This window comes from Phoca vitulina, unplaced genomic scaffold (genome assembly GCF_004348235.1).
Source record: "Phoca vitulina isolate PV1807 unplaced genomic scaffold, GSC_HSeal_1.0 scaffold9, whole genome shotgun sequence".
In the NCBI taxonomy this organism is placed as follows: domain Eukaryota; kingdom Metazoa; phylum Chordata; class Mammalia; order Carnivora; family Phocidae; genus Phoca; species Phoca vitulina.
Window position 1 is genome coordinate 2,906,453 of NW_022589712.1, and position 22,107 is coordinate 2,928,559.

The 22,107-nt window shown below is 54.8% G+C and overlaps 1 protein-coding gene across 6 annotated transcripts in view; it reads left to right on the plus strand.

Moving 5' to 3' along the window:
* The window catches only part of RPS6KA2 (ribosomal protein S6 kinase A2), a 346,717-nt gene that overhangs the window by 310,918 nt on the left and 13,692 nt on the right, over positions 1-22,107 (plus strand). For all 6 annotated transcript variants that reach the window (XM_032407492.1, XM_032407494.1, XM_032407495.1 and 3 more), the window contains 4 exons: positions 7,909-8,011; positions 10,509-10,639; positions 11,654-11,779; positions 20,584-20,673. In XM_032407492.1, coding sequence (XP_032263383.1) covers positions 7,909-8,011; positions 10,509-10,639; positions 11,654-11,779; positions 20,584-20,673 — 450 coding nt within the window. The remainder of the gene's footprint in view (positions 1-7,908; positions 8,012-10,508; positions 10,640-11,653; positions 11,780-20,583; positions 20,674-22,107) is intronic.

Consider the following 22,107-nt stretch of genomic DNA (forward strand, 5'->3'; position numbering starts at 1 on the left):
CCCCCAGGTGCCCCTGTGACCTCCCCGCCAGGTGTCCCTGTGACCTCTCTGCCAGGTGCACCTGTGACCTCTCCGCCAGGTACACCTGTGACCTCCCCGCCAGGTGTCCCTGTGACCTCCCACCAGGTGCACAAGCCTGGTTAAAGGACCAGGTCAACATCAGCTTGCGTTCAGGAAAGTGGACGGTGGAAGCAAAGTGCTTGCCCGTGAAATCTCTTTTTCCTTAGCTTCCTGGAATGTAGACTTATAAGGAGCTCGGTCATCCTCAACTCACAGATGGGCACCTGGAGGTCTTTCTGCGTTCCATCCAGCACGGAAGCTCGGCTGTGCCTGTGGTGATGAGGCCTCAGGCCAGCCGGCTGCGTCCTAGCCCTGGAGGGCCAGCACGGCGCTGTGGGCAGGAGCCTCAGAAGCTGACCCCTGGGGGCGCGGCCCTGGTGCCCCGACGGGCGCTCTGCCGCGGATCATCCCCTCCCGCCCACAGACATCGGGGTAGAGCCGCACACTCCCTTCTGTTATCACTCGCTGTCCCATGTGTCCAGCATGCTGTTGACCACGTTTCAGGCGCTTCCAGGACACGGACACAGAGCAGTGGCCGTGACGCCCCGGGCTTTACAACCTGGTCGGCGGAGCGAGGCAGGAATCGAAGGCTGCGCACTAGGTCACAGAGAGAAAGCAGCGGCACCGCGAAGAGAGCCGCTCAGGGGAGGGTGGGGCATCGGAGCCGAGCCCCTCACCTGCCCCTCCCGCCCCCACGCTGGCCTCTCCACGCACCTATCTGCCCAGCACATCAGCCCTCCTGTCCCCGAGTGCCCCTGTGACTCAGTTATGTCCTCCTCCTTATGGCTTTTCTGAAAAGCCAGCTCCTCGCTAGTGTCTGTCCCAACCCTTCCAAACCGCAGCTCCTCGCCCAGCGCCCTGACTCCCCTGACCTCGTTCCATCCCCGGCTCCTCGTCACCATCTGGTGTCCTGCATCACATCCCTTATTCATGGTGCTGATTAGGAGTCTCCGTCCCCTGCTACTGGAATGGAAGCCCCAAGAGGTCAGGAGTCACTGTCGATGTTGGGTAGAGACGTCCCCCGGGCCTCGGAGACAGCCAGGCTGAGGAGGCCCCTGACAAACAGTGAATGAGCGAGGGAGCGAGGGAGTGAACGGGACAGGCTCTCAGGGCAGGAACCCCCTTCTCTCCTTCTCTCTCCGGGGTACCACAGCCCCTGCCGCCGGCAGAGATGAGAAAACAGGAGAACGGGATGGCTGGGGCCGGAGATGGGGACGGACCGTGTGACATGGGAGATCCTCGGGCTGCAGCTGGGAGGAAAGGGGAGGCCCGGCCTCACGGCTCCGGGTACCACTCAGCACAGTGGCTTGGCTCGAAGGATCTGCTTGCAAGTTGCTGCAGACAGATGCTTCTCTCAGCCAAGAAGGGGCACCCCCCGAAGAAGTGGGCATGTGGAGGAAAAGCCAAGACAGCTTTGTGAAACGCTTGGAATTTTCACAGCACGATGATGACCTTGAACACTATGCAGGTTGGGCTAACGTGCATCCTGGAAAGCCCAGGTCTGCAGGAGCTCTGAGCAGAAGCCCGGCTTCTCTCTGCCACCCGGTGAGAGTCCAGCGGGGAGACCAGCCCCGGTGTGCGTGGCTCGTCCGGTCTCTGCATTTAGGGCCAGGTTCCTGCCAGGGCAAACACGGTCACTGGATGTCTGCACCAAGACGGTGGCGTGCTGTATTATTTCAAAGTAATCAGACTAAAATTGAGGTTGGGAAGTTTCTTTTATTGCTTTTAGCATTTAATTCCATTTTGTTTCTGAGAGAGGCCCTTCAGATTCATGGGGACCAAGCGTATGTACTGTCGCCCGAGGATGTATTTGCCCGAGGATGACGAGGCAGGGACAGAGGGATGGAAGGATCTCATTCCATCCCAAGCCCTGAATGAAAACAGCCAGGGAGTGGTTAAGGGAGAGGAGCTCGGAGTCACCACTTTTGTGCAAATTCACTTATTTCATAAATAGTACTTGGTGCTCGTCCGTGTCCAGGAGAGCAAGCTGGCTGTCCATGCTATGGCAGCGGAACACACAGCTGTCCTCAGGTTGCTCAACGGCTGCACGAAATGTCTTGTCCAGCCACAGAAGAGGTGTGCGGCGTGGGTGTCCCGTCAGAGACCCGACACAGGCAGGAGCTGATAGGTGAGGCGACATACTCCTAGCAAAGCTGTCCTTGGGACCACAGCCTTCCCTCAGCTGCAGGCCTTGCCTAGAACCAGACGAGTGACCCCCATCTCCACCCTCCCTACCCACCCGGGAGCTGCGGTCAGCCTTGGCCCCCACTCACACACCGAGCAAACGGCAGGCCCACGCTCGAGAAAGCAGACATGAAATGCGAGGCACTGACCGGCGTCCAGTGCGTGATGTTACCAACCCCGTCCGGATGCGCCCATTCTGTTTCAGCAGCTTAGATAAGAAAACCACAGCACGGTAGCATTTGCCAAAACTGTGAATACCGGAAGGCATTCCCTCCGCCGGCTGATGCTCAGAACGACCACACGAAGCCATTTCCCTGACCCATTTGATTTCTGACTGGGCGCGAACCCAGCCTGCCTGCCTCGGGATCCGCCCTGGAAAATAGAAGGATATTTATTTCACTTTCTGCTTCCCTCTGTGACCCAAAACTGCCAGGAGAAATTTTCAGGTGACCTGCTGGAGTGGAATGAGTCCATCACAGCGCATGTGGGGTCACTGGCCCCGTCCGTCCTGCTCTGCCATTAACTTGTCTGCAAAGCCGAGCGAATAAACGTCCGCTGAGGAGCGGTTCTTCCTGAAAGCTGCTCTGTCTCATGAGCCCAATGAAAAATTACAGTTACAGCCCCGAGGCCTCGGGAGAGGGTCACGGGGAGTCCCGCACATACGCCACGTTTACTCTGCCCCGTCGCTGCATGAGAGTTCATCACCACAGGCCACGGGAACCTCTCCCCACACCCCGAGGAAGACCTCCCGCCCAGCCTAGTGCCCCTCGCCCTGGGACCGACACCTGCTGACCCAGGCTGGGACCTTCACTGTACCCGTTCAGGGCCCGTTATCGCGACGACTTTTATTAATGCTAGGAGCTTGTGCTTGAGTTGTTCTTTTTACATTTCTGAACCCTTCCAAGGGTACCCTCAGTGGTTACTCGGTGCTGTGGGAGGGACGCCCGGGGAAACCAAGGCACGGGACAGTGAGAAAAGAGCCCAGGGTCCGTGGGTGAACGGGCGGCATGTGGCAGAGCCCCCCCCCTTGCCTGTCGTGTGTACCAGCAGCAGCAGAGGGAAGTCTTGCCCACGAGACTGTGCAGAGTGGATTTTAGGGGTTCGGTTCCCAGGAGCGGTTGGCTGCTGGCCAGGATCTCAGCGCCTGTGTCAGTGGATGAGGGAGCTCCTCCCACTGCCCATGGAAAGATTTCTATCAGTTTATTCCCACGTTGAATACACCAGCAGAACTTCTCCTCTCAAGGGGCCCAATAAGACTCTTCGTTCAGTGAATAACCGCTCCTCGGCTCTGCAGTGTTGTAAATCCAGATACTTTGGCTGGAACGGCTTTCAGCGGGGTAACCTGTATAGACCGAGTCCTGCTGCGTGGACCACGACCCATCAGATGCCCCGGGTGCACTGGGGCCATTTGCATTCTCCCTGTTACCCCTGCCAGCCTGGCATCACTCCACGTTATTTCTGCGTTGCTATTTCAGGGATAATCTATAGCTGTGCCATTTCCTAACTGGAGGATGTTAATTTTGAGATGCCTGGAGCCAAAGCTGCCCGCAGAAAGCAGATGTTAGGTCCGTGACCCCGAGCTAGAAGCAGCTTCCTATTGCATTACCCAGTCACCATTCTCAGAGTACCCCCTGGTTCTCCCCTTCGTCATCAGAAGGTCGTTTGGGTATAAATAGCCCTGGCGCACCTGCTCAGAGCCTCCAAGCGCATCCTGGCCTGATGTGTAATCTGTTCCCATGTGGCCATGACTTGTGTCATCCTAAGATCCTGGGACAAGTGAGGTGATTTAAAGTGCTGCCTGGTGAATTTGATCATGAGACCCCATTCTCTTTCCATCAATGTGGGATGGATTGTTCTAGAGGCTCAGAGAGGGGAATCTAGGTCAGAATTATAATGCATCTCATCAAGCTCAAAACCTACAAGAAACGCTGCCGCCAATCGTTCTTGATTTAACCCTGTGTACGGCAGTTTACATTATAAAATGAGAAGCAAGATTACTTTTTCCCTAAAACCTTAAACCCACTCCTAGGTTTGGACACAGGGAAAGAAAGCAGGTGTAATAATAACACATTCCAAAAGTTTGCCCAGTAACAGGAAGAAACTGACCAACTTTAAGACTGCATAAGGGAGCCATCCAGAGCATGGAGGGCACCAGAGTGCCTTATGCAGCCCTCTGCTACCTGCTGGGAACCAGGATGAAACCACAGCATCCTCAGGGACTGGGAGAGTGGTGTTCTGGGGACGCCCTTGCACAGGCTATGCTCATAGGCAGATCGAGACCAGGGACCGGTGTTCTGAGGACGGAGGGGCCTGTGAGGGAACTCGCCCGCCAGCAGGCCCTTGTTGGGCTCTCCCATGCTCTCCCTCCGGTCAGTTAGGATCTCCTTAGTGAGGCACAGGCTTCCAGAGGAGGTTTGAAAGGACAAGGAAAAGCAGGCGTGCACGTGCACAATGCCCAGTGAAGCTGGGGTTTTCATACGCCCTAAGCATGCTGTATGATGGCTGGGTTCTGTGACCGGTCCGGGGGGGCATGCACCGGGCTGGGAGTGCAGCGGGAAAGAGGGAATTGGAACTCCGCACCGGGCCAACAAGCATGAGCGTCCTGGGGCGGGGGAAGCCAGGAGGTACCACATCCTCATTTGCTCCCCGAGTTATCGCTAAATACTTGAGTTGAAGGGGGCAGTAGGCTCCACCCAGATGAAGCCGCACGGCTGCTGGGGGGCAGATGCCATTCTGATGCGTTCCTTCTCCTTACGGGTAAAGACGTGGAAAGTGGGAAGCTCTGTCTCCCCAGGAGGTCCGCCTCCCGGCCTGCACCGCTGTGCTTCTCTCGGGGGTGAGGAAGGGAGAAGTCTGGGGTAAAGCACGTGACCCCGGGAGTCAGCTTGGTCAGAGGACGTGTCTGTGTTTTCTTGGGCTGCTTGGATTTTCAAAGCCTTGATATCCTCCTCCGTGGGGAGGGAGGGGTAGAGGGATGGCAGGACAAGGAGCAGACGTGGGCAGGTTTCTGCAGGGAGGGAAAGGGGGCTCGGGAAGTCACCTTGACCTCCCCACCCTGCTTCTTATCAAAGCTGGTGTACAGTTATATGGGTGGTGGTCGGACGGGAAGGGAGGCTCCTGGGGTGTCCCGAGCACGGCAGAACGGTGAGCGGCGTCACGGCCTCTACCCACCTCGTGTCCGCCCACGTACCCAGTCGTCACCGCCCACGCCTCCAGGTGCTGCTCCGTGTTCCATCGTGGACCAAAACCGCTTCGGTTGAGAAGCCCGGGGTTAGGGAATGTTTTATCTGCAGCTGTAAGGCTGGGGGCAGGTCCTGGCCTCCTGTTCCCAGGGGTCCTGTGTTGGTGGAGCTGGGGCGAGAAGAGAGCGGAAATGTATGACCTTCAGCTCCAGGTGCAAATGCCTCGCCTCTCATTTGGATTAAGTGACAGCCAGCACTGTGTGCATGTAAATAAACGTTCATAAAGCAGGAGCCGTGGCTCTGTGGTAGAGATCTCCGCGCCCCCCACTCCCTCTCCTCCCCCACCACTCCCTCCCCACCCCATCCCCCCAGGTAGCAAGAGAGCACATGCCTGCCCAGGGAGAGGATGTGAGTTTTCCTTGAGCAGGACAGATACTGATTTAATAATGCAGCTCAAATACCACTGAAGCATCACTGGTGTGAGCAGAAAGGGTCTGAGCCCCGCAGGGCTGCGCCTCGGCCATCGGTCTTGGTAACAACTAGCATCTTAATCAGGGTGCACAGCTCGCTTGTCCTTATTCGATTTCCTCTGACAAGTGCATACATCAGGGAAGTTTATTCCCACCCCAGAGTGTGTCACCACGGAAAGTAGCATCTTTCTATTTCTGGAAAGAGCTTATGGAGTAAATCAATTCCTAATGAAATCAATTCACCCAGGGCAAGAAATGAGCAGATAATTGAGGGTAGACGTTTTCTTCTGGCGGCTCCCAGGTGCTCACCCCGAGCTCTGTCCTGTGCACGCCTGCGGCTCGTTAAACCAGGGGGGCCCAGCGGTCACCAGCCCGGACACAGCCGTTGTTCTGTCTGTCACTCCTGCCAGTTTTCCGTGGCCGCCTTGGCTTCTGGAAGAGTGTGCTCCCAGCAGGGATCAGAGCATCGCGCCCTCCTGCCGCTGCTGGACCTTCCCTCACCACGAGCCCTGCTGTAACGGGAAGAGTCAGGATGCCCAGGTCCTCCCCCGCTGGCCCTCGCTCACTCCTGACCGTGCACAACTCGCCCAACCTGTCTTAGCCTGGGTTTCCTCGTCTGTAAAGTCAGGGTGGTAAAATCTGCTCTTCTGTGTTATGGAGAGATTTAGAGCAGATTGGACGGGTGTCACTGCGTCCGTTTTCTGAGCCATCAGGGCCCCTGGCTCCAGACCCACTGAGCAGAAGCACCAAGAAAGGGCCTAAGGGTCCCCTCTGATCAGGCAGAACTGGGAAAACTCGTGCTAAACGGTTGCCAGACTCCCCTCCTGGTGTCCTATCCCTGCTGCCCGTGCCCCAACCCGCCAGGCTCTCGGCACGCTCACCAGTGCCGCGACTTCCATGCCCAGGGCACGCCGACCAACCCAGGACTGTGACGTTCTGAAGTCCACCCCGTGGCTGCCCCACAGCCTCGGCCAGAAGTGGCACCCGGAGGCCCCCGCGCCTCTCCATCACCTCCCCCACTGGCCCCAGCTTCCCCCTCCTGCCCACACCCCCTTCTTCCCCATCTGCGGCTTTACCCAGCTGGTTCCCAGGCCTGCTTCCAAACTGTCTTGTTCCTGAAGTTGACTCTCCCCAAAACAATACACTGTTGCCTTGCCTAAGAGCGTTGAAAGCAACATCATCAGGTTGGAAGGCATTTTCAAGAAGGCCAGCGTCAGAGGGAAGCCGTGAGGGACATGGAGTTTCTGTGCATCAAAGGTCAGGCCCATGACCTAAGTTCAGGGCCGCCAGATGTGGCCGTTCTGGAGAAGTGCTGATTCTCCCCCTGGACTCGGCTGTTCTCACGGGCTCATCCAAGTGCACAAACGCGTGTGAAGGAACACAAAAGCATGACTCCGCCCACTTGAGCAGAGGGCTCCGGACCCCCACATCTGGGGGTACCAGAGTAGGTGCCCAAGGGGAGTGCTTCAGCCCCCGGTCACAGGCTCTGGGGGGTGTGTGAGGAAGGACCTGGTTCGTTCTAGCTGGGGGCTTTCCCGGTGTCCCCCAGGTGCGGGCCTCCCACGGTGGCCAGGGCGGGGAGGAGGGCGCCAAGCAGCAGGGGCTCTTCCCTGCCGTTCCCCGGGGGGGAGGGGAGGGCTGGTAAGACCCGGCTGTCCTGTCAGATTTTACCTGAAAAAAAATTAAAAAAAAAAAAAAATTCTGCCCCCAAAAAGGGTTTAAAACCTCACATTGCCCTCAATGAAGAATACTTAGCATGTGTCCAGACCCTCATACCTTCAATTATGGCTTTTATATCAAATATCTTCTATAATCTCAACACATAAGAGACACTGTTTTCGGTGCATTCATACATGCGTCAGAGTATACGGGGTGCCGGGCCAGGTGCAGACCGGGGGGGGGGGGTGTGCGGAGCCTGTCTCCCCTCCCCCGCGGCCAGCCCTGCTGCTCCGCATCGTCCTCCCGGGTGCTCTGTGGCTCCTCCCCAGCGTCCTGTCTTGCTCTCCCCGCAGAAGCTGTACAGGAAGGAGATCAAGCCGCCCTTCAAACCAGCGGTGGGCAGGCCCGAGGACACCTTCCACTTTGACCCCGAGTTCACAGCACGGACGCCCACAGGTGTGCCCCGGCCGTGAGTGCAAGCGAACCCGGAGTTCTGTCCCACTGCAGGTCCTCCTCCTCCCTGCCCGTTAGGGAGGGCGACGTAGCCAGGGGGTCTCAGGTCCGAGAATGCCTCCGTGGAGGTTACCGGTCGGTTCTGTTTGACTTTCTTGTTCTCTCTGCTCCGCCTTCAAGGTTTAAGTGAGAGAACCAATTCTCAGTCCTCCTCCCGGTAACATCTGGTTTGGAATCATGCAGGGGTTCTGTGGATCCCCCTCTCCTGCTGCCTCGTGTTCTGAGCTGCGATCCGGGGACCACTTCTTTCAGGCACGCACAAGCAGGGAGCCTCAAGACAATGGAAGTCTCTCCCGTAGTTAGTTAGAGGGTCTGGGGGAAGTCTCTCCCGTAGTTAGAGGGTCTGGGGGAAGTCTCGCCTGTAGTTAGAGGGTCTAGGGGAAGAGGCGGGCTGTGGGCAATGTCTGGGGCGGTGTGAACTATAGAGCTTATTCGTGCAAACGGCAAACACCTGTCGGAAATGCTCTCTCAGCTACTGGAAGTCAGCACAGCCGACGACACGTACTTTCATGAAGATCGACAGTCACTCTCGAGGTCTATCAGACTCAGGACTGGCCAGCTCCCTCTAAAAGTTACCATTTTGTGACATTGATGAGTTAATATTAATTTCTTGGCGGTCTGGGAATTGTCTTGGTCTGCTCAGGCTGCCATGACAAACGACCAGCCTGGGCACCTCAATCAACAGATATTATTTCAGTTCCTGGTGAGGGCTCTCTTCCTGGCTGGCACACAGCTTCCCACGGTCTTATTCTGTGCTCGAGGAGGAAGAGCGAGATCCCTGCTGTCTCACCCTCTTCTTACATGGACACCAACACCATTGGATCAGGTCTCATGACCTCATTTAACCTTCACGACTTCCCGAAAGGCCCCATCTCCAAAGACAGTCACATGGAGAGCTAGAGCTTTAAACTACAAATTTTGGGCGACCACGGTCAGTCCAGTCCATACAGTACAGTATGTTACATAATGGTGCTATGTGGGAAAAAAAGGGGGGGAAGAAATCTCCTGTCTATGGGGCTTCTTACTACTTTTGAATCTGAAGTTTCCTATGATTTTTAAGGATAATCGTGAAACAAATAGATGGTCAAATACAAAGCACTATGTGAAGAAACTTGGAAGAATCTACTTTGTTCTCTTTGAGTTAGGCTGTGGGTGCTGGGAAATAAATCTCCACCGTGCTGGACTAGAGAAGCTTAATTAAAACCCAGAAGGCTCCGCTGGGTAGTTTTTAGAATCTGAAAACTATGCGCTGCTAGACAGCAGAGAAGAAGCGCGGCGGGCACCAAGCCGCTCCAGACCCCGGGCTCTGCTCTCCGGCTTGCTTCCCGCTGTCTGCCTTTTTCCTGCACAGAATTATGCCTTTGAGGTCTGCCTTCTCTTGAAAATCCCCCACGCTACCGCGGGCTGCCCTGAAGGGCTCCACCAAGCACAGTGGATACATCAACCTTATGCAATCTTCAACCCCCAGGGCGCTTTGGCGTCCTCCTATTCCAGCTCAACCCAGAGAATGAGCCAGAGCCTGGCAAATGGTCAGGGCGGAGTCTAGCCCAAGAGGCTCATTAATAGCCGCTGAGGAGTGTGTGTGCTTTGCGGGGGAGAACAGGTCTATTAACTTGAACTGATGCATTTTCATTCGTGAATGGAGACTTTGCAGATCAGATAAGCACTGTCTCTGAACTAGGGGCACAGAGTACACGGCCATGCCTCCCGTCGCCAGGGCTGTCTCCCCCTACACAGACCGAGTGGTGGCGGACAGGCTCAGGGCGATCAGATGAGGTTCAGATGGGTCTTCATGGAGTCACCACCACCGCTCACATTCGGTTGGTGTGGCTGGCGGGCCTGAGTGATAGGTGGCATAAATAGAATTTAACATGCTTGAGAATCATCCGGGAGATGCTGATTTTCGGCACAGTACTTAAAAAGCAGACACATGAGTTGGATAAAAGAAAATTTAAAACTTTGATGATCCCATGACTAGTTTCTGACTAGTATGTTTGAGGGGTTTTTAAATCTTGGACGGGCACCTCTCACCAGTCAGCGCGCTCCAGGGGGCAGCTGATTTGTGCGCGTCCAGGGGATAGAAACCAGCTTCAGTGTTGGCTTAAGTTTAAAAAAATAAAGAAGACCATAACCCACCGCAAGGCATTCCCACTCTGCATCCAGAAATCTCACATACAGGATATGGATTAGCCACTGTTTCAGAATCCCCTTGCTATAACTACCCTTTAACAGAACCATGCACTGAGCTCGTGTGCTTAGAAAATTCTACCTTTGTTAATATATCAACGTAGAGGGAATGATTTTTCTGTGTCCTTAGCACTTCAGTTACGACCCAGCACAAAAGCAAACTGTATGGTGTCATATGCAAAAGTGATCGGAGAATTCAGACGAGGAAGCCCCTCCTGGAAGGTTGAATTAATCGTCTCGTTGTTACCTGCAGACTCACCTGGCGTCCCCCCCAGTGCCAACGCGCATCATTTGTTCAGAGGATTCAGTTTTGTGGCCTCAAGTCTGGTCCAGGAGCCCTTGCAGCAAGATCTGCACAAAGCCACGGTTCACCCCATCGTGCAGGTAATCCCGTACCGCCAGGCTGCTCGCCCCCAGCAGGTGTGCCCGGGGAGGCGTGAGCACCCATGTCACACGTGGACTGAGAGCTGCCTGGGTCCTGGGGTGCTGATGCGGGGGGCACCAACTCTGTTCCCCCCTCCTGGGCGTTACTGAGTCTCATGGTGATCTGAGCCGTGCCTCTCACCCCTGCTCCACGTTCATCCTCACGAAGGGAAGAGTTCTGCCCAGAATGTCCCCGGGGTGTGTCTGTGGCTGGAGCCCCCACAGGGGTCAGACAGGGGCGTCCTCACTGGGTGGATCGAGTCGGTACCCCAAGAGAGTAGATTGGTTTATAGGTGCCATTTCTCTGTTGTGAAATACATTGTTTGGGAAATCAATTCAGATGACATTTTTAGGAGTTGTCCACCTGATGAGTGTAACCAGATGCAGAGAATTCTAAGAAGGAATTGTGATTACATTCTAAGGACAAAGTCAGGGGAAATGAGGTGGCATTAGATTTCCGTATTTCTTTCTCCTGGGCCTTTTGGGAACCCACAGTGTGTCTAACGGGGACACTTGGTGTGACAGTGTACACCGTATACTCTACGGTGTATGACTGGGGGCTTTCTGTCTGTGCTCTCAGTGTGTAGGGTGGAGGCTCGTGCTACGGGCAGATGGGGCTGTGGCTGGGACATCACGGGGTGTGAGTTCCAGTTAGATGCGGACACCAGACACCGCTCTGGCCTCAAGCATCCGAACCACACACCCCCTATCTGCGGGGCCTTCTGCGCTCCCACCTCCAGATGCTCAGACTCTGTGTAGCATGGTCTAAAAATTAAGCTCATCCCCACAAAGTTAGGCTTTAGATCTGGAATCATTGCCGACCAGCAGCATGACCTTCATGCTCCATCATCGCCTGACCTCGGCGACCTCAAGGGCACCGTCCGGGACGTCCCTTGCTGCCCACGTCCTTGTGCCTGGGGTGCCTTTGTCCGAGTGAGCTCTGACAGCCGTCTCTGCCCCGGTCTCTGTCCACAGCAGTTACACGGGAACAACATACACTTCACCGATGGCTATGAGATCAAGGAGGACATCGGGGTGGGCTCCTACTCCGTGTGCAAGCGATGTGTGCATAAAGCTACTGAGGCAGAGTATGCCGTGAAGGTAAGACCACGCACGTGCGTGCGGGCTCCTCGTGCCCTGACCCGGCGGGCCTGGCTGAGCCGGCAGCCTCCTCCCCGCGTGCCGTCCCACAAGCTCCAATACGACGGAGTTCAGTTGGCTTGGACACCGGGTCATCCGTTCAACAATTATTTTGCAGATCATGAATATTTTGAGTTTTATCCGACACATAAGTCCTGACCACCTTTAGTAGCTTTATGTACAGTATGCCCTGAAATAAAAGTTTGGGTGCTCAGTGTTCCGGAAAATACAACTGGGGGACAGGCACAGTGTTGTTTGAGCGGGCCAGGGGGGGTGGAGAGAAGAAGAAGCTACAGTCACCGAAAATTAAATCAAAGAAATGAATAGAGGCATAAACTGGTAATACTTGTGTAAACTTAATCAGAGCGCTGGTAGTTTTACTCGAAACCATCAAGAAAAGTAAATAGTAAGAATTATCTAGAAGTATCTAGAATCCAATCTCTACATAATACCTTTAGCTTCTGTAATTGTTGCTAGGTTTGATATTTGATCTGGAAATCCCAAACACCAGTTTCTTGAATTTTCTTGTTGGTGAAATGTGGACTAAATCTAAAGCTGCCGGCCAAAAGCATAACCTGATGTATGTAAAAAGCATAAACTGTGCATTCTCTCCACAAGACAGCCAGAGATGCTCTAACTCCACCACTTCCCCGCTGAACTGACCTCGAGACTCTGGAGAAGCCGGGCCCAGCCCGTGGCGTCAGCGTGGCCAGACCCAGACGTGTCTGTGCCACCTGGCGCCGCACCTGCCCATCACCGAACATCCGGGGAAGTATGGAACTGCCCAGCAGCAGCGTACAAGGAGCGCTTCCTTCCATCGTGATTTTCCTAAGCTTGAAAGAAATTATTCAAAGTGATGCCTGTGGGGGATGACCCCATTCCTTCGCGGGTCACCCATGCCCCGTGCTGCTTGCACTGAGAAAATGTTCAACTCTGTCAAAAAAAGACACCAGCCCAAAAAAACTAGGCCCTTTGGTCTAGTTTGGGTTGGAAATTGATGGCTTGTTGACAAATGTATCCTGAAGTCCTCAGGCAAGAAAGAATGTTTGAAATACAGAGTTGCACAGACTCTCGGCGCCCGGCCTGCCCGGAGTCTGCAGCACCGTACCCGGAGCCGAAGGAAGGGGTGCGGTACGCTTCCCGGAGCGGCGGGTCCAGGTGCACAAGCGCCGCTGTCTGGCCCCGGTGTCCGACAGTGGGTGCGGCCCGGGGCCCCGGGCACACAGGTGGCGTCACCAGCAGTGACCGCTGCAGAAGGGGCGTGTGGGGCTCCGTGCGTTTCGAAGACTTGGGTTGATGAGGACTTTCGTGTTTCCTCCTCCCTGGGAGCGTTAAGAGGCGTGCGTGCGTGGACGCCCCCGTGTGCCGTGCGGATGCTGCGCCGGTGGGCAGGTGCGCCCGACGCGGGGCGTGCACCTGCACTCTGCCCCCGGGACGAGAGGCTTGCACGCGGCCTCAGAGCGCAGGGCACACATGCGTGGGCTTCGGAGAATTTTTTCTGCCTGGGTCCTTTCTCACAGAATTCCTTCAGCCGTGTATCGGGTGTCCAGCAGCAATCCTAGAAACAATCGCTGCTTCCAGTGAGCACGAAGAAACGCGTCTATTGTTCGGCTGGCTCAGTGACCACGATGCCCTTCTCGAAAACAGCCTGCCTCTGTGAGGCCGGTCAGCTGCGTTTTGTGCCTCTGAAAATAAATCTCCCACTGACAGAGGCAGTCGTGTGTTTCCCAGTACTGTCCCCATGGCCAGCCCTCTTATAAAAACACCATCTGAATCCGGCTTTGTTCCGTGGCTTTACCTCGGTCCCTGCACCTCCCGCTGGGGCCACGCTGGCCTGGGGGCTTCTGGGGCATCTCAGCCCAGGGCCCAGGAGCCAGACTCATGGCCGCAGCTCGGTGCAGCAGAAAGAAACAGGGTTTTCCTGTTCTTTTTTTCCAAGCCTTGAAGTTCCCTGGACAAAGTGAGCTGGTGGACCTTGCAGGATTTGCCCCATCCTCACTGAGACCACAGTGGGTCCTAATTCATTGTCTGGAGGGTGTGTAAATTCACCCAGCGTGGGGGGCGGGGGGCAGCTGTGGCCCTTCGCTGCACAGCCCCCGGGACCCAGAGCTGGGCCAGCCCGTGTAAGCTGCTTGTTGCAGGGACAGTAGTCAGGTCCTGGGTCCTGGTTCGGATTTCCTTCAAAGGCAAAAGAACTGGCCGGAGTTTCAAGGCAAAGAGCTCCATATTCAGGATGGGCCCCTGTGTTACCAAAATGTTGTAACATCCTACCGATCACTCCTCTGTCTCGTCTTCAGCATTTTCCAGGTAGAACATAAGGGAAATATTCTTTGGCCTTTGTCTGTGTCAGCTGACTGGTGGATGAGTAGCAGTTTCCCCACTTAGGGGTGGAAGAACTAGAAAAACTAAGAACGTCTTTTAACAGCCGAGCCCTGAGAGCGTGGCAGTTAATGACTTGGTGTGTGAGCCAGACCTCAGGCCAGCAGACGCCCTATTGAGCCCCCGCCGCTGAACTGAGCCCCCGCATCCCGGCTAGCATGCCAGGAGCTGGCCAGCCCAGCCGTCCAAATTCTCGTGTGCACGGGGGTCTGTTTCGTGTTGAGAAACGGTCCAGTCAGAGCCAGTTGGGGCCTCCTCACCCCACTGCATGGGTGATTCAGAAACCTCCCCACTGAGTAATGAGCAGAAAAATGTAAGCAGTGACTTTGATAAACAACAGGATGCGGCTTCTGCCTGGGGCAGTCATAATGGGGGGGTGGCGGGCTGGTTCTGCCTCCCCCGGGGGCACTGGCGATGTCTGAGACACCCTGTTTTTCACAGCGGGGGTGGGCCTCGTGTACGCAGGCCAGGGATGCTGCAGAGCGTCCTGCACGGGCCGGCTCCTCCCGCGGTCCTGGACACAGGACTACCCAGCCCATAACGTCGGCAGTGCTGAGGTTGAGAACCTCAGTCTAAAGCATCCTTTAGGGGTGGGGCGGGGGGCGGATATCTCATGCAGAGATTCCAGCGGACTGACATCTGGGAGGTGAGGGTGGTGTGTGCCTTCCCTGTTAAGCTCTGCTTATGCTTCGCAGGATGACGCTCTGACGGGGCCCAGTGCCCCCTGCGCTCTACTCAGGGGCAGGGCAGGCCCTCTGGCGGACGGAGCCCGGACTGCCAGGGCACGGCCTTCCCAGAGAAGGGCGGGGGCCGCCCGCAGCCCCGCGCAGACCAGGCCCACAGCCTCGGAGCACATGTGGGACATATTAGATCTCACGTCTTGGAAATATCACTGTGTTTTGCTTTAAGCTTATTTCTCTGTCTTATGGGCCCCTAATTTTGCCACTATAATTACTCTGTCATCACATTAATGACATTTAAGGCCACATGTAAACCTCTCCACCCAAGTATATTCCCAGTCAACAAGATTGTTGGTTTTGCATTTATTCTCAGCTGCGTTTTTCTGTGCAGCTCTTAAAATGAGTGAGGCCACGTCTAGCTACCACGTGACAAAGTCTTTAGCGCAGTACGCACACACAGCAGGGACTCAGGAAGTGTTGGTGCAGAGTCTGAATCCCTAGGCTTGATCCTTCCCTCCCAGCCAAGGCAAACAAGGCTGGATTGCCCAGCATCTTCGCCCGGGAGAGCCTGGCCTCAGGCGATGAGGCAGGTGCTGCCCCCCATCCTTCTGGCAGGCACCACCTTGGGCTGACTCGGCGTAGGATGTCCCACCAGTGTGCCCACCTAGTGCTGAGAGAGTGGATGGGAAAACCGTGACGTCCTCTCTTCTCTCCCCTCTGTCAGGCACGTGACAGTTGAACAGACGTGCCCTACTTTCTTAGCACACGGAGCTGCTTCCGAGGGACAAAACCGCTCAACACTCCAATGCACAACTCAAGTTCACCTTTGCTTTCATAGCCAGCCCCGGAAGGCGAGGAGAGGAGATGAAATTGTGCAGGACTTTGAAATAACGTAACATAGAACCGCACAGATGGCCAGGCCTGAGTGCATCTTCCGTTTAAAATAAGGTTAACACGGAATCATTTACGACATGCAGAAGGGAAGTAGGATTGAGCAGCGCTTGAAGGGGAAAGGTTTATTTGAATAGAAAAAATCATTAGTATTCTCTCCGTCAAAGGTGCTGTACTCACTTTACATGAATTGCGTTAAGAGGGTTGTTGGTCCCTATTTTGTTTCGGAGTCTTTGTGGCTCAACACGATCAGGCACGCATTGTGGACAGCCCAGGAAGCCAGTTTGTATAAAAAGGACTCCTGGCATTGTGCTGATGGGCAAGTGCATAGGAACATAGCAGAGCTCATTCACTATGGAAAAGCTGCCTTGTGTCAATAAATGTCTCACCCTCTCAGAAGCCTACGCAGGTGCGCCTTGAGAGAGTTCTGGACAGTGTCTGCGGATGACTCAGGTGTACTGATCTCAGGGCGCAGAACCCACATGCACAACCAAGTACTGCTTTTGCCACCTTGATCCTTGGTTTCGAAACACAAACATCAGTAATTTCTAAGAAGCAAATGATGCAACACCTGAAGTTCATGAGACCAGGAGCAGCAGGTATTAGATAGAATTCAGACTTATCGTAAATTCTATCATCCTGTTATAACGACGATGATGATAACAGCAAACTCGCCCCACTCAAAATGCTCTGCATGTTAGGTCCGTTGATCTTCGTGACACCATGATGTAATTACTTTCACCATCCCCTCGAGGGCACAGAGACCTACAGGTCAACAACACACACAAGGACACCCAGCCTGTAAGTGGGAGAATCACCGAACGTCCAAGTGTGCATGCCCTTGACCTCCCCGGGACGCTGCCTCTCACTTCCAAGGGGTGGAGCCCTAAGGCTTCACTCCAGCTCAGTCCCATGCATTCTGCAACCTACAGATCATGAAAGACTCAGACAGCCGTGCAGAGTGGATGCGGCTGGGCAGTAGTAAATTTAAAGCCCAAGTCATGGGATCTGCAAGGAAAATGTGTGGTTTTGATGACAATCTAGGCTCCCTAAACATTACAGTGAAGTGTTACTGGAGAAAGTGGAGGTGCCCAAGACACTGGATCTGGGCTCCTTTTCTTGTGTGTCCCCTGCTATTCTGCTCCCAGCTCTCGACCCCCTGCCTTTGGGTTGGGGTTGACTCCACCTAACAATCACGACTTCTCTTCAGTAGCGTAGTTTTGTTCTATTATTAGAAGTACTGTAGTTTGTTTTAGCAGAAGACTCAGGTGAAAGTGAAACAAGATCCTTAAAGTTATGCGAGTCTATGTCTCCCGGTCCTTGATTCTAGGGAGGAGGTGGGGCCGATGCACGTCTGCCAGGAGATGGGTAGGCTGTCCTGACACAGAGCCCGTTTTGTGTTCGCGACAGACAGTTACAAGAGCATTAGCGCTCCTGTGCTCATGTTCTCATGTGTATGTAAGTTGAAATCCAAAAACGCAGCAGGATTGAGACCAATGTTTGACATGAATAGAGCTTATTTTTAGAAGGAAAACTGATCGGCATGGAAATTTTAATTTTTTCCAGCAGGAAAACTCAATCCTCTCTCTGTGTCATTTGTTTAAATTAATTGTATGAGAGAAGTTGTCTATGAAATCTTATGAAGGATCGCATGCTTGACTACCCTTGTTCACATATGGCATTGATCCTGGGAGCAAGCTTGTGGGAATACCCTGCCTCCAGGGACATGCAGCAAGCCTGTGAGCCCCTCCTCTGGATCACCGCAAAGCCCATTTCCCCACGGGACTCCGTGTCCCAGGAGGGGAGCACCCGGAGAGAGCCGGGGAAGAGGAAGGTGGAGGGGTGCAGAGACGGAAGAGGAAGAGGAAAAGCTTGCTGAGGACGGTGAGGCCTCGTATCTTGACGCCTCTTCCTGCCCCTTCCCGTCTCCAGCAGCCAGGAATAAAAATGCACATGAGCGGCATTGATCTCAGGGTGGTAAGTTCAAGCCCCACGTTGGGCGTAGAGCTTACATTAATTGATTGATTGACTGATTGACTAAAAGGAAGAAAAGAGAAGTGTTCCTGATACTTCCGTCCCCATATGCTTCACCAGCAGAGAGTCCTCGTCTGCCATCCATTGCGTCCCCGGGGGTGCTGACTTAGCCCCGTAAACGTACAGCTTGTTGAAGAGCAACGCGGTGGAAGGTTCGTTTACTGGCCGTGGTGGGGGACTGACCCCGGGCAGCGTCCTGCGCGCTCCCTGCGGCCGCTGGGAGATGAGAACCACAGAGACCGTTCCTCCCCACCCCTTCCTTGTGGTTCCGCGAGATTATCTGAGCACAGCACGGAGGGGAGCAGGCCTTGCTCATCAACACGATGACTGAGAATTCCTTCCCTGAGACTATAACTCAGTATTATTCTCAAAATAAGGAACTTGATCCACCAGTGCTTTCTTGAACTAGAAGCAAGTCTAACAATGGCAATCCCAGGAAACCGATCCCACAGAGAAGAAATTCATTCCTTGACGTTTCTAGACAAATGCTTAGAACCTCTCTCTGGGCCCTGCCATCCCCCCTGCTCAGACTGCAGCCTGGGCTCAGGGACCAGTAAGCCTGCCTCACGGCTCAGCGTCTCTGTTAAGACTCTTCTTCCTCACCTTAAAAAATAATAATAATAATTCCAGAAAAAGATTTGTGGATAAAAGCAGCCGGCGCTTGCTGACAACAGGACCAAACAAACCCTGAGTCTGAACAGAACGTGCCCCTGTGTGACCCCAGGTCAGCCCTGCCCAGCTCAGGGGGCTGCTGGGAAGCCAGCAGGGTGCCTGTGGGAGCTGTACCTCCCCGGTTCTAGGACTGCCCTCCCGGGCTGGGTGCCCCCTCTCCCCTGCACACCCGCCTCCCCGCCTCCCCACCCCCAGCGCCCAGCCTTGTCCTCTGGCTTCGGGTCAGCCCCGCCACAGGGAGACCCCACAGGAGGAAGGAAGAGCCCCCAGCTCCTGTCAGGTGCACCTTCCGTGCAGTCGCCCCCTCCGGTCCTGTAACTGCCCCCGGGGCCACCGGCAGGAGAAGAGGCTTCCTGCTTCCAGCTCCACGGTGAGGGTGATAAAACAGATTTATGCTGAGAATACATCGTTTTGATCATGAAATTTTATTCAAAAAAATGAATCTACCACTGATTTTTTTAAAAATCCACTAATGCATTTTAACCTTCTCAAATTCCAAAGACAAGGTCACAGCCCCGAGAGACTGAATGAGCCCGTGGGCCGTTGGAGCAGAAGGGGTCTTGAACCCCACTGGCCAGCTCGCAGTCCAGGCAGTGCTTTACGAACCCCCACGCTGCTGGAGAAGCCTTCAGAGAGCCCCTCCCTCTGAACGCTGCATTATCTGCTAGCTTCCTTCAATAATAGAAGCAATCCTGGCGTCCACGCTAGAACTTTAGTGGAGTAAAATGTAGCAAGAGGAGAAAAATGTGTCAAGAAAGGGAGCTTCACTTTGTGCTTGTTTAACAGCACTTGCCACTGGGCTTGCAGTCCTGGGGTGCCAGGGTCATTGGAGCTCGGCTGTGGGCTTCAAAGCTGAGACGGAGAGCGGAGCGTGGGCACTGGGGTGATCTATCCTGACAGCGAAGGGGAGGGACGAGGGGCATCCAGGGGCAGCGTTCTAACAGTGGGTCAGATGCTGCCAAGCACTCCGCTCATCTAAACGAAAGAGATCAAGTCTCACGCAAAGCTCTGCTTAGAGTCTGATGTGAGAGAAGGTAAAAGCAAATCTCCCTCCTACTCTGGTAGTCAAATCATGGCACATTCTCCAAAGAGCAAATATTTTAAAATTAGGTGAAAGTAATGTGCAAGAACAGTATGAGGGATTCTTCCATTTTGAGTGTCGTTTCTAACGCATGTGCTTGGGATTCACTTGGATGGCGTCCCCCACCCCCACCGGTTCCACCCCGTAGAGGTGGGAGCAAGGGCATAAGTAAACCACTTGCAGAGATGTCAGCCATTATCGGCCAACAGAGACTTCCCTGTTCCAAGCAGGCTTCTATTCACGGCACCTTGTCCTGTCTTTGGAAGCCATCTGTTTTCATGGGTGGAAGGATTTTATTTGTTATCCTAAGACGTGGAATGCAGACGCTGGGTGGCGGAGGGGAAGGAAGGTTCGTGTCTAAGCCACGGTGGCCGACTCAGCATGCATGCCGGCCCCGGCGTCTCCTGGGGAGGACCAGGCCCTCGGTCCCACGTGGCGGCTGGTGTGTTGCTGCCGGGTAAAGCAAGAGATGCGCAGAGAGCCGCTCGAGGCTCATTTTGGGCAGAGCGAAGAGCATGGGCCACCCACTCAGAGCCTGCCACGGTGATTGAAAGCACCTGCTGCTATTTGGTGGTGCCCGTGTGAGCCCCCCAAGCCCACCCTTCTCTATCCAACCGTGTAATATCTTAACATTCGTGTCTGAGGCTTGTGCCAGCTTTCTTTTTTTAAGATTTTATTTATTTATTTGACAGCGAGAGAGGGAACACAAATGGGGAGTGGGAGAGAGAGAAGCAGGCTTCCCGCGGAGCAGGGAGCCCGATGCGGGGCTCAATCCCAGGATCCCGGGATCATGACCTGAGCCGAAGGCAGACGCTTAACGACTGAGCCACCCAGGCGCCCCTTGTGCCTCCTTTTTGTAAATGTCACTCTTAGGCTAGTTGGGAAAGAGGATTGCCTTGAACTTCTAGGCAACTGTCACTTATCCTGGTTGAGCGTGAGCTGCAGGGGAGGAGGGGGAAGAGACAGAAAGGGTCCGAGCCTGCTGATGCCATCCCAGAGCCTCATGTCACATGCTCTGCTTGTTCCAGATCATCGATAAGAGTAAGAGAGACCCCTCGGAAGAGATCGAGATTCTCCTGAGGTACGGGCAGCACCCGAACATCATCAGCCTCAAAGACGTAAGTGGGTTCGTGCAGCAGTGATGTTCCCTGTGCTCCCGTTTCCTCACCTGGCGCCGAAGCCGGCGTTGGTTTGGTACCGGCTTTCTTCACGGATCAGTGTTGCCACCCCCGGGAGGGTGTGCTGGAGCCGGCCCCCACCGCGTGCCCCTCAAAATCACCCGGCGGCTGCCCGAGTTCCCGTCCCTCTGACAGCAGCCCCCTCCCCGCCACCACACTCCCAAATCACGTAACGTGGACTATAAAGGAGGAAAAGAAGCTGGTGCAAATTCTCATCCAGATGTGTTATTGCTCGGTGCCATTCCTGAACACAGCAGAAACGGAGAGTCCTGCGTGGCTGAGACGGGGCTGGGGCGGCTCCGAGACCCCAGACCAAGCTCTGGCCGTGGGGCTCCTCCCAGCTTGCTCTGCCTCTGCTGGGCGATGAGTGGTCCCCGGCACGGGACAGGGAAGGGGGCAGGGGTCCAGCCCCTCGAAAGCCCAGCACAGCGCCCAGGGCTGTGGTGTCGGGGGCCAGAGGGGACACAGAGCTGTCTGCTCGCCACCTTCACGCTCACACTCCAGAATGATTCCAGTGTCGTGAACCCAAATCCTCGAGATTTGGGGGCCGCCTCGACTTCCCGCTGGGCCCCGTCAATTCCTGGAGCAAGGGGACTGCAAAATGCCAGTTCACCTCGGAGCAAAGTGTGAAGCGAGTCCCTGTGTTAACCCGTGAAGTGAACCGGCTTTCTCCCTGTGGGTCCCAGGCACCTCCGTGGTGCAGCCCGGTCCTCCGGCCGTTTTGGTGTTTATTTATGTGTTAAGATGCACAAGCAGAAGTCAGCTCATTTGAAAACTTCTAAGCTTTTCAAACCACTTTCATTATGTTGGGGTGAGTGATTCTGAGCCAAAGATGCCATCGTATGTCTATTCTCAAAAGTAGAGCTTTTTTTTTGAGGCATAAACTGGAAATAAATACACCAAAATCAACTTTACATCTTGCATTGAGCTCAGAGTCAGGCAAATTATTTTAGTGAATTGTTCTGGAAACTCACTGATTCGTAAGCTAAAAATTACTCGTGTTTAGGTGCTCGGCCCCGTTTCCACGAGGTCCTCCGAACGCCTGAGCACCGGTGTGCAGGGAGATTGCGGCTCACACGAGCATGTCATGGAAAGAGCCGGAGCAGAGGGGTGTGGGGCTGTTGTTTAAGCTCATGAGAGTGAAGGTGGTGTGACAAAACTCTCTTTTTCCATTGCTTTCCTGAGATAAGAGCACTGTTGCAAACGGCAGATTCTGTCTCCCTCTGCCTCCCCTCCCTGCCGGGCTCCGGGGTCTGGCAGCTCTGAGGCTCGTCCACGGTGCAGGGGGAGGGAGGGCCGCTGGGGCCGGCTGGACATGACCCAGGCCTGCTGGCCCGGACCCTGCCTGCTAACGAGACCCCCTGGGGCTGTGCA